At 36.8% G+C, this 16,379-nt stretch overlaps 1 protein-coding gene across 6 annotated transcripts in view; it reads right to left on the bottom strand.

The window, feature by feature from the left end:
• NEK11 (NIMA related kinase 11) overlaps nucleotides 1-16,379 on the bottom strand; it is a 241,161-nt gene that overhangs the window by 154,746 nt on the left and 70,036 nt on the right. For all 6 annotated transcript variants that reach the window (XM_032869712.1, XM_032869713.1, XM_032869714.1 and 3 more), the window contains 2 exons: nucleotides 8,943-9,007; nucleotides 7,836-7,962 (listed from right to left, as the gene is read on the bottom strand). In XM_032869712.1, coding sequence (XP_032725603.1) covers nucleotides 7,836-7,962; nucleotides 8,943-9,007 — 192 coding nt within the window. The remainder of the gene's footprint in view (nucleotides 1-7,835; nucleotides 7,963-8,942; nucleotides 9,008-16,379) is intronic.

Below are 16,379 nucleotides of genomic sequence, written 5' to 3' on the forward strand. Positions count from 1 at the left end.
CATTTTGCTTAGAAGTCTATGATTTGCATTCCTTTCATTTTCCCAGAATACAGCCAACTGTGAAGAAGTAAGCAAATAAATCCCTAAGGGAGGGAATTCAGCAGTGAAAGGGAAGGCTGGGATCAGGTGCATGTGAAGCAAATTACACCTGAACTCCATAAACTTGCCATCTGTCCAAGCTGACCGGAACTACCCAAAGGATTTCTGAAGCACAGGTCGATAAGGAACTGAAGATGTAACTCAGACTTTGTCTTGTCTCAAGGTAACTAAATTTACCCTTTGTAATCTGCCCAAACTCTGCCCAAGAGAAGCCTAACCCACAGCAATGCATGGCTCCAGTGGGTTGGGGCAGTTTTTCTGATCTTCTAGATAATATTTTTATTTTACATAATTGAGGATCATCCTGATATCCATCTAGAAAAGAGTACACATAACTTAAGCAATTGAATAAATAGTAACAGAAATGTAGAAAAAGAATAGTGGGTTTTGCTTCAGTGTATGGTAACCTAAATATAAGTCTGTACTGAGGTGGAGTTGAATATCAATATAAACTTTATCTAAATAGAATGAAAGACACTAGAGGGCTTGAACTCATACTGCAGAAGCAATATTATATGGCAACCATTTTATAAGGGCCTATCATGTCCCAGAACCTCTATCGGTTCTCACTGAGCTTTAATATGCATACAAATCATGCAGAAATTTTGTTAAAATTTTTATTCTGAATATTTGGGGAAAAGGGGTAGCTACATCAGAAGCACAGTTTCTGGATCTTCCTTAAATTCCCATGTAAAACAGAGAAGCTCGAAACCAAAACCAAAAACCATGGGCAACGTTTTCAACAAAGTTAGGTAGTGAGGTGTCCCTGCACACCTCACAGTACAAGGAAGTGAAGACAAGCCACAGTTGCTGTATGGCCTGCACAGTATCAGCAGGGATACTGAGAAGCAGCAGAGGGAATCAATGGAGGGACTGAAGGATCACAAAACAGAGTAACTTCAAAATAGTCAAAAAATACTTACTGAAAACACGGTGGGTATAAAGAACAGCAGCAGAAATGGTTAGAGGATCTGCTCAATCCAAAAGCTGCTAGAATTCAAGAAAAATCACAGGATAATGCCTAAAGGGTCTGCAGAAGAATACCTCAGGACCATCCAACAGAATTTTCTGCAATGTCAGAAATATTCTATATTTCTGTATACAATGACCAATAGTCACATGAGGCTACTGAGCACTCGAAATGTGGCTAATGTGTCTGGGGAACTGAATTTTCAAAAGAATATTTGAAAGCAAAGGTGAATGCATTCTTTCCATCATATCATGCCAATATACTATCATATCTGGGGAAAGACCCCAAAATTTTAGAAACAAAGTTTGGGTGAATTTTGTACTGTTTATACCAGTCTAATTACTTTCTTCCACTATTGAGCACAAACTTTGAAAGAAGATCATCAGCTTTCCCTCTGCTATGGTGGTCCCATGCCCCCTACACTATAAGAATTTGGCCAATGGAGAACTGAAGATGGGAGCAACACCAATGGGAGAGAGGAGAACAGGGAGATCATAGTGTGGTTGAATGGCTGTGCTCCAACTGCTTTAATCATCTCTGATAGTTTCCATACGTTCTTTTAAGATGGGCAGAGCATCAGAAATAGTGGAATGCAGGAAATTAATAGAAGGCCTCACTATCTCCCTTCTTTAGTCTCCACCAAACTCTCCCTGTTCCAGGCTGTTGTGTTCCCACTGTTTAACAGAGGAAAAAAATAAATAAAAATCTCTAATTCCAGCAGTAAGGCCTCGGAGAGAACAGTTCCAAAATGGCATCATGAGGAGCTCAGCAGACCCGCTTCCTAGTAAAACAACTATGACTGGTGAAAATTACCAAAGACCCCCAACAACTTGAAGTCACTAAAAATCATCTTAAGGGCATAAAGTAAATGAAGAAATATTTATTCAAGAAAATCTACTAAATTTCAGTAAAAACAAGAGTTTGTGGCACTGAGGCACTCCCCCAGCTCTGTGTGACAAAAATTTCATTCTGAGCTGGTGTGGCCAATAAGATGGGGATCTCCCTTCTTCCAGAAACCTGTTCTGGGCTTGGTTATCTCTCCAGGAGGGGCAGGCTTCCAGCATTTCTCATCTCCACAGGTATGTGTTACAGAGATTAAATTTCAGGTGATTGTAACCAAGATATTAAGAGCTCCTTTTCTCTACCTAGTCCCTACTGGTAGAATGGAAGCTCTACCCCAGGAACAGTGGGCAGAGAATACTGGGGTCCTGATCACTGATCACCTTTGTCCCAGCTTGTTCACAGGGTGGATGTTCTATGCCAGGAGAGGCACGCCAAAGAGAGAGGCTACTATCCCTGGCTGGTACTCTGCTCAGGAGCAGGACTGTCACTCTAAGAAAAATGGGCCATGTCCCTACCTCCAGCTCCTGAGCAGTGCTCAGAGATTTTGCCCAGGGCAAAGGTAGGTTAAAAAGAGAGGGTTCAGAAGCTCTCTCCAAAGAGACTAACTTTATTTGGAACAGAGTGTAGGAAATTCAAGCCTAAACTCCAGCTCTCAGAAACAATGAAGAATTTGGTGGCAAGCAATTAAAAGGAGATTGGTAGCTCCGTGAGGACAATAAGCTAAACCATAGGCAAGTTAGCTTATCAGAGAAAATCAGGGAAAGAGATAGCGAAGAATAGGCAAATTTCAAACCTCAAAGACTGGCGTCAAAAACTACATCTGCAAACAGACTCCGATTTAATTGGAAGAGACTAGAGAGCAATTCATGCCTCGGGGCATTGTTGAAAATAAAAGCAATGAGCTGGCAATTAGTGGAGACTAACAACTGAGTGTAATACCAACAGAAACAGCTAAACAGAACAGGGAAAGGGACAGAGAGCCTTGCTAAAACTACTGTCATCCCAAGGCTAACTGTGCACGTGCCTAAGGCTATACTCTGAGGATCAACACTAGAAGTTTCACACTGGAAGGGAAATAGGTTTCACTAGAATAGCCAGGAATGTCACTAAATGAGTAAAAAAGCAAAAGATACCCGGTCTCAGAGAGGTGGAGGGAGTGAGGAAAATAAATGTTTGGAGTTGGGTATAATATATTATCTAAAATGTCCAGTTTTTACCAGTTATGAGATATGCAAAGAGACAGGAAAAATGTATACATGGGGGGAAAAGCAGAAAACAGCAACTACCTGAGAGGTCTCAGATGTCAGATTTAACAGATGAAGACTTCCAAGTAGCATTACAAATACATTCAAAGAACTAAAGGAAACCATGTTTAAATAAATAAAATATGATATAAATGTCACACCAAATGGAGAATATCAATAAAGAGACAGAAATTATAAAAAAGCACCAAATGGAAATTCTGGAGTTGAAAAGTATAACTGAAATAAGAAATCCACCAAAGGGGCTTAACAGTAGACTTTAACTAGCAGAAGAATCAATGAATTTGAAGATACCTTGACAGATATTGTGCAGAAAAGAGATAAGAGATAAAAGATAAAAGAGATAAAAAGAGATAAAAGATAAAAGAAAAGAGATAAAAATACTCAAATACTCAAAGAAATAATGGTTGAAAACTTTTCAAGTTTGATGAACTGTATCAATCTACATGCCCAAGAAGCTCAACTAACTCCAAGTAGGATAAGTGCAAATCCACTCCCAGATACACTGAGCTCTAAAAATGCTTAGAGACAAAAACAAAGAGAAAATCTTTGAAGAAAACATTAAACAATGTCTAATAAACATTACTGGTTGAAAAATTACTGTGTCCAAGTATAGAATACTTGCAAAGAGAATAAATGCAAACATTAAATGATAGATATATTTATTAAGGCAGTGTAATATTTCCTTTTGCAATTAAAAAAAGCAGGTTGTAAAATATATATAGTATGATTTTTTTTGTAGTAACAAATACATTTATATAGGTATAGAAGCACTTAGTGCATTAACTCTCAATCACAGAGTAAGCGCTCCATAGACAGTAGCAATTCTGGTTCTGTGGCTGCAGTGGTATTGTGACCTTGTAAAACTCACCAGGCTAGATATTATTTTCAGATTTTGTGTTGGTCATTTCATGCTAGTCATTGAGAAAAGATATTAATACCCAGATCTCCTGCACTTGACTGAAGTGTTTTCCTACTTCAGCTTCTGTTGAGTGAAAATAATGACAATGACAGCAGTTCTCACTACCTAGATACCCTGACCGACACCTTAGTTCTAAATCCACACAAGAGTTTCTCAGACCATGGGAAGGTGAGAGAAATGGGCTCTCTTGCTCCACAGCTTCTTTCACCAAGATGGGGCTGTTGGCGCCCAGCTACTTGCAGGTTCCACATTAGCTATAAAAACTATTGCCAAGTTGGCCTGTATTTCTCCTTTTCTTAAATTCTTCACTGGAAAATAGGCTTGTTCTCTACCCTGCTTCCTTTCCCTGTCCAATTTGGGAATGCGCTCCTGTGTGAATACTTCCTTAGTTATGGTAGGTCAGGCAGGTGCTGGTTCCTCTCTATTTTCTTCTACTTATAGCTAAACCTAGTCTGACAATTCTGCCCAACATCACTAAAGTCTGACTCCAGTGCTGAGTGTGAACAGACTCCTGCAGTATCCCTTATGTAGCCAAGCCCCAGACCAGATCTCAGGTTTTTGCAAAATCCTGAGACCTTCAGAGTATACTCTGACACCTCTATTACTCCCAACACCATTCTCTCCACTTAAATCACGTGAAGAATATAGGGCCACAAGATCAGAGAACCATCTGGTTGACCTGTCACAACAAGACAGATAAGACCAACAATGAAATATTCTGTTTCTTTTCTGTTTAATTATAGCACCATTATTCCAATAGTATTATCCTTTATTTGTTTCTCCTACCAAAATAATAAATTCTAACCATTCATAATTTCAATCAATTTAAAGAGGTGGCCTAGGAACACAATTCATATATTTTTCCTGTGGGGGGGGAAACTGTTCAACAATTGCTTATATAAATTGGCAGTATTCAAAGTATTGTCCTCAGTGCACTTAATTATTCTAACTTGTTGAATAAGTGTTTATAAACTTTTGGAACCTAAAACACTTTTAAGAGAGACTTATCTGTACTTGATTGCTATAAATAAATGAATCCCAAAAGGTTTAACAGATTGCAGAAAGAGGATACAGTTGCAATGGGCAAACATTAACAGATGAAATATAATTAGTATTATACCAATTCTTCATTAAGCATTATAAATATAATATGTACAGCTATTAGTGCTAAAACAAAACACCTGTCAATTATTCACAAGTGTTTTTAATTGTAAGAAAATATTCCACAGTAAACAGATGCTACAGGCTAAGATTCAAAAACAAAAAATTCTCAGCCTCATTCAATCTAATTTTTCTAAGAGTGTCTCCCAAAGATTACTCATCACACTTATGTATCTGCCACTATAATTAATAGTTCTCTGTTATTCTTTCCACTTTAGGTTCAGCAATAGAAATTTCATTACTAGATAAGCCCATCTTGATTCAGATACAACCAAGGTAATTACTAAATTCATAATAAGGTGGTTATTTGGGGTCAGGATGATGATAAATCCTTGGCTTGTACTTGCTGAATAGTTAATAATCTCTGCAAGGTGAGCTGACTGTATGCTCACACAAAATATATTAAAATTCTCCTGTATTTTTATATTTGGGAGGTTTTGGATTTTTTTAAGTTTTGCCTGAATCAGATATTATTTTTATAAACCTAAAACATCATAGCAATACTATTTCTATTACTCTATATCCCTATAATTCTGATATTTCTGATAATTCCTATATTCTCTAGGATAGTCCTACAATTCCCATATTGGGAATATTCCTATAATTCTTTATGCAATACTAGGGAGTAGTTTTTTTAAAAAGTACTTTTTTAAAAAAAGTCCTTTTTTTTTTTTTTTAAAGGACTATGATAAACACAACTGAGACAAAAAGACTATATGATTTACTCCTCTGTCGGTGGGTACTGTTGCCCAAGTTTCTGGGGAGACACATCTGATTTGGCAAGCAGATGTAGATACCTGCCCCAAAGAGCCAGCTTTCTTCCTACATGTGATAAAAAAGGCTTAACGATGGGCTTCATAAATTAATTTAGTCTTAATCCAAATGACATGATGTAAAATCTTTCTGGCATAGCATGTAATTTTAATCATGAAGAAATTACATATTTGAATCTATTTTTTTTTTTTGAAGATCTTATTTATTTATCTGAGAGACAGAGAGCATAGGGGTAGGGGCAGAGGGAGAGGGAGAAGCAGACTCTTCACAGAGCAGGGAGCCCTACTCAGGGCTAGATTCCAGGACCTCAGGATCATGACCTGAGCTGAAGGCAGATGCTCAACCAACTGAGCTACAGGTGCTCCTGAATCTTTTTTAAATGCCATAATATTAAAAAAAATTAAGTATAAAAAGAGATGTAAATATGGAACTCAAATCCAATCCAAAGCCCAATCCAAAGCCCAAGACTGATCTCAAACTGAAGAAAGCACTCTAAAAAGAGCAAGACTCCTCCTCCTCAGGGACAGGAATCCTATTATTATTTTTTTATTTTATTTTATATCCTAAGGGCTATTACTTAGTCATTGGCAAATAGTAGATGCTTAATAAAGCAAAATTTATAGAAACTCATTCCCCTGAACATACTTTTTGTGATCTTGTGTATTATTTTAGTTTTAGTTTTGGTTTTTGGGGAAGTGTTAGGGGAAGGTTATGATTAGAGAAAATATGATAGGCAAATTGTTAAACACCATCAGGGTAGAAACAGGCTAACAATGAAAGAAAGAAAAAAACACTGAAGAACCTAGAAATGAATAATCACAAGAGTGAATTGAAGGGACAGAATGGATGGTTATCTGCCATAGCCAGATCTAATGTTGACAGTGTTGACAGTGTTCTCTCCCACTCGGAAGGCATCAGAACAAGAACATGAGTAATGACCCTTATGAAAATCCAAAGGCCTATCTCCTGTTCTGCTTACTTTTCCCTTATCCTCTTTAGAAGAATGAAGTTGACATAATCTTTCACATTGCTCATCTCTGAAAGCTCAGAACTACTTAGGTTGATTTGCATACAATAATTATTTACTTAATTAACAGGCTCTCAGCTAGATTGTCCTTTCAACCATTAACAAGCCGAAAATTATATGACTCCTCTTCAAAGGAAAAGAGATTTTCCCTAAATAGGATCTACTGCTAACAAAAGAATACAATTTTCCACATGGCTTCTGCACTGAGATTTAAACTGGTTCCATGACAAGGAATGAGAAATTCCTTTGGTACAAGAGCTCAGATAAATGGAGAAATCTCAGATGCATCTATCATTGAAAACCCAGAAATTTTTTAAAGTTTATTCTTAAAAGCTAGTATCTGCAGTAAAGATTCTTATAAGCATCAAGAAGAAAAAAAAATAAAGCCATAAATTCCCCCACAGATGTGGAAGTTGATCTTAAATAAAGTAAAGCACAGTGTTTAGGATTACAAATACTTTCTTTAACAGGCCAGCAGAAACCTATCAACATTTAATGTTTGTGATACATTAAGAACTTTTCCTTGTGGTTAAAGAAGGAAAAAATAAAAATAAAAAGAGTAATCTATAGATAAAGAGAATTTTTGAAATTGGCATAATGGAAATCATCAAGTTCCAAATCCAAAAAACCCTCCTTTACTCTGGTCAAAGAATGACTCATACTTCAAAAGGATAAAGTGAGTGGATGTAGCAAGAAAATGAGCCCCCAAACGAAACACATTGTCCTCTCAGTGCAGCAGATATATACATCACCTGGACCAGCCCACTGCCCACTCACCAGATGTCCGACTTTGTGTTGTAGCCTTGGTGTTTCAAAGCCTCTGGACTCATGTAATGGGGAGTTCCAGCTAAAGTGGTGGCTAGATCACAGGATCCCATTAGGAGTCGAGAAACTCCAAAATCCCCTTGAAATAATAATACGTTTTTATTAATACTTTAAAACAATGAAAAGCAGCCTGGAAAGTAACAACTGTCTAATTTGACAATTTTAATATGCAATGACTCATATCATTTAAAGGGAAAGAAAAAAAATGGTATCTTTAAAATTACACAATGCTGGTGCATAGCTTTAAAAACAGGCTTATAGGAGAAGGAAGACTGAGCCAGGAAGGTGAATTATATCAGCGAAAGCTTCTTATTTCTGGAATTATGGAGAACCAGCAACTTGAAAGAAAACCTATTTCAGTTCTGCCTAACAACAAACAAAATGATTTTGGGGGGCTGAATCTAAGAATATAATGATTTGCAATTTCCTCAAAGCAAGAAGAGTTCATTCTTCGATTACAATAAAGGAAATATTTCAAATAAAAGACCTGAGAGCTTTCAAGAACATGCCTATAAAAATTTGAATCCATTAAGTTCTCTTTACACATCTAACTAGTTGTATGCTTTTAGGCTTTCTCTCTTTAAGAAGAGAGAAACTTCCTTTCTTACAGGAAGAATGAACAATCCAGTAACTGTTATGAGTGGAGGTACAGTTCTGAAGAAGAACTAAAAATTTACAAATCCATGATACCAATAATTTCATTACCAGTGATAACTGCTAATTGCTTGGGTTAAATAAGGGGAAACCTATACTAATTAACGAAGTTAGTAAAACAACTCTAAATACTTGCACAGTGCTTGGCATGGAATAGAAACTTAAAAATTATTAGTTCAATCTATCATGTATATAGCAAATGTCTCACACTTCAGTTTATATCAGGTACTCAGAAACAGAATAATGGGGTTTTGTTGGTCCCAACCAAGTAAAAAAAAAGTTTAAGAAGTTAAACCAGTGATCACTCTAACACTTCTAGGCACTATATATTTCAATGTGATGTACTGATAACATCTAGAATATATTCTCCCATGTTTCTGGAATACATATTTTTAAAAATCTTACCAATTTTAAGAAGATTGTTTTTCAGAAATATATTCTTTGATTTCAAGTCTCGATGAAGTATCCTCCTACACAAAGGAAAAAAGAACATGAAATTTCATGCAAAATAAAAAAAATTTATTTCTAATATAAATAATATATATGGGTGCATGTGAAGTGATAAATACACACTCCCGTAGATATACCTTTCAGGGTTTAAAAGCTACAAATCCACAGCATTTTCTAGTTCCCCTGAGGAAATATGAGTTTTAAAAACAAAGTTTCAAAATCAGCAGGACATGTAGTTGGGAAAAGAGTGATGTGGTTTACACTATTTCAATAGGCTCAATTTTACTGTGCTTCTGTAGCATGATCTACGTAGTACTGTATCTACTAACCATACACTCAGTTGACAGACCAGTTATCATAAGACTTTGTAATCTATTATACATACTCTTACATATTATATGTCATATATAAATATATATGTTAAATATATTTATGTAAGATATTTTTATAGAACATATATGTAACTATATGTTCTATAAAATGTTATATATATTTATACACACACATAACCTATTATTAAATACATTAAATCCAAATGTTCAGGTTTTATGTATTTGTAGAAATAATAATGTTGTTGATGATACCTAATAATAGATAACATGTATAAGCCAGCTATATAAATTATGTCAGTTAAGACTTTTGTTTCTGGAATTACAAAGCACTAGACAACTTGAAAACATTTACCTAAAAACACCAAAAAACGTGGAATAAAGTCTGTAAATATCTTCACATATGCTGAGCTTACAAGAAAATGAAGTATATCCCTGAGGGTTTGTATAAAACCTATGGGGATTGTAATGAGCTCAGTAGCCAATGGGCTGGCTTTCATGGCCTCACAGAAACAAAAGCCAAGACCTTGAACCCATGTAATGTGAAAAATTGGAATATACAGACACAAATATGTCAGAATCCCATATGTGGTTCATATCTTCACTGAAAGAATGACCTAAGAAACATCCACTCACAAGTAAACAAAATGACAAGAACATTGATCTGTACAGGTCTGAACTTCTGAGTGGAAAAAAAAATATCTCTCTTCTTATTCCATAACCATATCTCTCTGCTCACTCACATTTGGGATTCAAATATGCAATAGCTTTATGGCTTCAGAAATCCCAAGCCAAGAAATTAACATAAAGATTGGTTCTCAGCTGCTTCTACCTCTTGAGGCATCTGGCAGAAGCAAATGCAAAGCAAGAGTCAGCAGATAACATAGATTAAAATTATACCCCGGTGAGTTTCAGGTAATCTAAAAGGATTCAAACTATAAAATAAGTATATTTTAAGAGATTAAAATTATAAAGAAAGAATTAAGAAATATAAGATAGAAAAAGGGTACTACCCAAAAAAAAGATGATGCTGATTTGAAAACCAATCAAATAGAATTTCTAGGGGGAAAATGTGATTGAAATTAAAAACACAAGAATGAAACCTCAACTTCTGACTACGATGGAGTAAGCTTATTTCACACTTTCCACAGCTGTACAGAGAACACTGAAACATTTGAACAATGTAAAATCTGAGTAAAATTAAAAAACAAAAACAAAAATGCAGCAGGTCTTTCAAGATATCAGAGATCAGCTAAGACAAACGAAGGCAGTCAGCACTTGAGGAGCCAGAACCTGGAAAGGAAGGGAATGTGCTAGGTAAGCCAAACATTCTGCATGGTGTGTTCCTCTCAGGGCAGTTGACAAAGCCAGAATGCCCTGGCCTAGAGCTTGCAGCACTTTTCCTGGGTTCACAAGACAAAAATTACAGTTCAGGGCCACAGAGGCAGCCAGGACTTGAGGGGAATTTCTTCCAGTAAGAAAGGGAACAACTGAGAAGTTAAGTCTGAAATTCTGCCTGGCTTTTACCCTTGAGGCACTTACTGAATCCTACATTGTTCAAGGGAAGACAGTGAGGAGAAGGGGGCTGCTAAGAGGTTTAAAAACTAAGCAGAGTTTTCACGAGATTCACAAAGATGAAGAAGGGTCTTGGAAACCCTCAAGGCCTCCTTCTTAAATATAAAGATATAAATCTTAGATATAAAGCCTTCACAAAATCTGAAACCATCCTTAAACCAACTCAGTCCCCCATTAGTTCAAGGTGATCTGTCCTTACTATAACTACTACCCAGAAAAAAGTTAGACCCTCTCCAGAAGACAGTATCACCCAACACCTCTCCATTATTTCATATGTATTGTCCACTACTCACTCAAAAACCAAAAAAGAAAGCAGGGAAAGGAGAAAAAGGTATGTCACAAAATACAATGGAAGAAACATTCCATGTATTGTTAATCACAACAGACTAAAATCATTAATTTAAACACAGAGAAACAAGACTAAGCTATTTTTAAAGAATTGTTATAAAGAACACACTTAAAAAAAAAAAAAAAGTAAGGACATAGGTTGAAAGCAAGAGGATTGAAAAGATACTCTACTCCAGGCAAAAGAAAGCTGGCAAAAAGCAGTATTAGGTAAATTAAGGATAAAGAGTATCACTACAGAGGCACCTGGGTGGCACAGTTGGTAAGTGACAGACTCTTGATTTCGGCTCAGGTCATGATCTCAAGGTTGTTGAGATCAAGCCCAACCAGGGCTTCACACTGGGCATGGAGCCTGCTTAAGATTCTTTCTCTCTCTCTCTCTGTCTGTCTCTCTCCCTCCCTCTGCATATACCTTACCCTCACCCTGTGCACAAAGGGTGCTCTCTCTTTCTTTCTCCCTCTCAAAAAAACAAAAAGAGTATCACAACATATTGAAAAAAATCCAATAATTGATTGAGAAAATTTGTATTTATTTATTATTTTAAAGAGACCACAAGGGGGAGGCGGAGAGGGAGAGAGAGAATCTTAAGCAGACTCCAAGCCAGCACAGAGTGTGATATGGGGCTCAATCTCATGACCCTGAGATCATGACCTGAGCAAAATCAAGAGTTGGATGCTTAACCAACTGAGTCACCCAGGTGCCGCTATTGGGAAAATTTTTAAATTCTGTACTTATGTGCAACTTATGATAAAGCCTAGATATATTATGAAAAATTAATATTAATAAAAATTTAAGAAATTGACAAATCCACAATCATAGTGGAAAGTTCAACATATTTCCCTCAGTAATTAATAGATTCAGTAGGCAAAAAATTAATAAGATATAGATTTTAGTAAAACAATTATAGATTTGAAAAATATAATTAGCTTCAGCTAATACACATAAATTGAATATTTCATCAAAAAACTTAAAAATGCATTTTCTTACAGGTACACATGGAATATTTTCGAAAACTGACAATGAACTAATCACTAAAGCAAGTATCAACAGATTACAAAGAATCAGCACCAAATAGTTCACACATAGCACACATATGGTTCAATGGAGTTACATTAGAACCCCATCAGGCGCTTAGAACAGTGCCAGACACTGGCAGTAACTGCTCAAGACAAAGTCTCCAGTTTGTGAAGTTTTCTGGTAAGGCAAACAGGCAGAAAACAACAAAATGAATATATATATATATATATATATATATATATATATATATATATATAGACTGCTAACTTAATGCTATTAAAACAATAAAGCAGAGCAAGGAGCTAGAGACTAACCAGGGTAGGGAGATAAACAAGCTGAGTCTTGGTTGTGGTGGTTGTTACTATTACTGCTCCAATGTATTACCACCAATAGATTAAAAGGGAGGCTGTGTGAGGCTATCAAGCAGAAATAAATGATGAACTATAGGCAGTGGTTTAAACCCCATTACCCTTCCCCCTCACTCTTCAATACCCCATTCCCTGCTCAAGACCGTCCGTGACCCCTACTGTTGGCTGAATCAAGGACAGCTTCACATTTGGAGTCTTCCATTTCCAGCCTCCTCTGTATGTATTTATTCATACAAAAAAAAAAAAAAAAACTAATGAAGGAATAAACATTTAGTTATATATTTGAAGTACATTTTAAAAGGGAAAAAAAAGCAATAACTGCAAGTCAAGAAAATATGGGCTAAGAAATGGTCACATCTCTGTTGAAGCCAACGAGTCACTTGCTTTATCTTAAATGCAGCACACATGTTTCTTCCTTTATGTCATTGCTCATATTAAAATGCCTTCCTCTTTCATTTCTGCCTTGCAGAATCCTGTCTGTCCTTCAGGATTGTATTGGAAACAAACCTCACATGCCTCCCTGGAGTCCCCTGACTACCCGCATTCCTTCCAAAGGTGCTGGTATTGGAGGCCAATTACTCACTTGGCTGGGATGCCATGCCCTCGGGCTCCTGCCACATCTGGACTAGGATGAAACATCACACTGCAGGACACAGAATCAAGCATTCCAATTGGCAGTGTAAGGAACCAGATGACACAACCTAAAGGTGCAAGGGAGTTCACTACTTTGGAGTAGACCAGCAGGCGACAAGAGGAGAAAGAATCTAGGCAATCATTTTCTCTTTTTCTCCCTAAGGCATGCTACCCCTATGTTTATAAGGTATACAAATATCCCTTCCAGGCAACCTGCCATTGTCCTTCTCCAGCTCTTTGTGAATTGATGGCCAGTACAGTAACATACACTTCTCTGCTTCACATCCTAACCTCATTTTGGATTGTCCTCACTCTCACCACCCTGGGTCTATAATACCCAAGGCAGTTACCAGCATTTCAATCCTTGCCCCAGGTTGTTTCCAAGCTTAGAAAAGGATACCCCTGAATCACTTTCTTAACCACCGTTCTTACTACGACCAGCAAGTTAGACATACTCTCCCACTTCTGTTCTTCTTCTCACACTATATTCTACAATTGACCCATTACTCTTGCTAAATTCTAAGCTCTACAAAGTCTGTATCCTACCTGACTATATGATCCCCTGTAACACTATAAACATTTAATTAAACTGGTAGGTCAAACCTGATTGAATCCTTGGGTTTACAGGAGCAGGAGTCTGAAATTTTCAAATTATTTTTGATTGACATTTTTCCAAAATGAACTATATAATTCCCCGACTTCAAAAAGAATATTTTTTAACAATTCATGATTATAAGATGCACCAAATACTAGGGTGTATCTAATCCTCAGGCCTATACAGGAGACCCCAATTTGCAAGCAGTATTGCTGAGAATTAGGCTGAGAATAGGCGTGTGGCTTTACAAAATTAAAATCTGCTCTTGAACCCCTAACTTAAAAACCCTCCAGGGATCTGCACTGCTTCCAGAATAGAACACAAAATGCTGTATGTGGCCTGCAAGAGACTGGAAGATCTGGCCATACACCAATGCCTCCAGAAGCCTTGGCAAAAACTCAGGCCAGGTCTGTATCATCTTTCCCTCTTCCACACTGTTCTTTATTCAGGGTAGAGACTCGGTTAATCTAAGTTAATTTTAGAAACACTATCCTAGGAACAAAAATGAGTACCAACTTCTGGGACTCATTTATAATCCAAAAAAAACCTACATGCTATGTGCTATACTAATGTGAAAAATATAAAGATTCATAAGATAAGGCCATGTATCCCATAATGCTTAAAATTAGGTTGGAGAGATAAAGGAAAAGTATACAAATAACTATAAAAGATGGCAGGGGAGAACCCAGTTCTTACCACTTTATTAAAAATTATTTTTAATTATAAATAGTTACCAATATAGACATTCACATTCAGAAGGAAACTTCTCTCCCAACGAATGATTGCTTTTATGTACATGCCCACAAAATTGTACTGTTATCAGTTAACACTAGAAATATCAGTTATAAAAATAATTGATTTTTTACTATTACAATTAGTGATAATGTAGGTGTAGCAATGTTACCTTGGTACAGTGGTCAGACCTCAGTCATCCAGAGCAAAGCTGGAAATCATGACAGAAGAGGAGGGCCAAAGAAAAGCCACCCAGAAAGTCCATCTACTTTACATCATGGAGACAAATAGCTACACACTCAAACAGGAATGCAATTAGAATTGTACATAAAGTGAAGAATTGAGAATGATGGCAGGAGTTCCCTGTAATTCAAATAATCTTTATCCTCCTAAAGGCTTCGGAGAATTACAGAGGAATAAGCAAAGCTTTCAAGAATGGAAGGGAAAGGGAAGAATACAAGTGGATAACACAGGTCTGGGTCACTTCTTCTTAGGGCAAATAACCCCCAGTTCTATCACATAAAGTGCTATGCTGCTATCCTTATGCCTACTCTGGAGATGAGAATATCAAGGCTTACAGAGGCTAATTAGTTTACCCAGGTATGAATTTGCCCAATAATCTGCCTATGAGTACGAACAGGTCTGTTTGACTCCACAAAGTATCATAGTTCTGTCTTACTCATGGTAAATGCTCAATAAATGTTTGTTGATCTTAGAAGCACTACCCTTAGCACAAAGATGAATACCATCTAGTGGGGCTCATTCATTAATTTAAAAAGATAGAAACTTTGCATTTAACCAATATTCTCTCCTGCCTTCTTACAGTTCCACAACATCTAGAGCTGGGCGCTGTGTTAAGTATGATGTTACTACTTGAAGATTAAAGGCAAAACAATTATATTTAACAAATAGAGGGTTAAAATAAAATTTGGCCTCTTCTATGCCCAATCTTGGGGTTCGCTTGGCATGGCAGGAACTGTTAAGGACCTATACAAAGAGCATTCTCCTGCTCTTCTCCCTTGATATCAGAACCCCATGAGCCCTGGGTAGGCTGGGCCCTCCTCAGTCCTGGTAGGTAAGAGCAATGAGGAGGGAGGGGAGTGAAGGATACTATGGGAAATACATTGAGGTAATCTTTTTTCCCTTGGGGTAACTGATTAGGTATATGCTGTGCCCAAATTCTGGCCAACATTAAAGTATAACTTTCAAAAAGGTAAAATTATGAATATCATGAAAATATAAAAATAGACACATTTTGTTCCATACATTAATCAATGAAGAAACTAGTAAGATGTTAAAATGGAGTCAAAGAATCTTTGACAAGCTAAAGTATTTATAAGAGGATAGCTGGGTTAGGTACAAACCTAGGTAGTGGCCAACAGGGCAATAAACCAGATCCCCAGAGTTGTCTGTTCCAGTGAATAAAAAATATTTGTACCTCTTCTAGACAAAAACATTCAAGTTAACCCCTGCCTCTACGGAGTTATAAAATAGCCCAGATGATAGGAAATTAAGTCCAGCATTGTGCTCAAAGTACTCAGTAATCTCTTCTGCCTTTCCTATGTTTTGGAAATTTTTTCTAACAATGAAACATAAGTCTGCTGGAAGCTTGTAGGAAATATTTCCCCACTCTTATAAAAGATGACAAAAGAGGGTGACCTGTGGCCTTTTTACCTCGTTCAGCCTTTGTGTACTGTTGTATGGGGGTGGGTGATACAAGGCGGCACTTCAGCCATCCAGACAACTATAAGAGGGCAATCCCGACTACAAAAGCTAACCATGCTGAGAATGGAAGTA

This window comes from Lontra canadensis, unplaced genomic scaffold, assembly GCF_010015895.1.
Source record: "Lontra canadensis isolate GAN:19392208 unplaced genomic scaffold, GSC_riverotter_1.0 scaffold38, whole genome shotgun sequence".
Lineage (NCBI taxonomy): Eukaryota > Metazoa > Chordata > Mammalia > Carnivora > Mustelidae > Lontra > Lontra canadensis.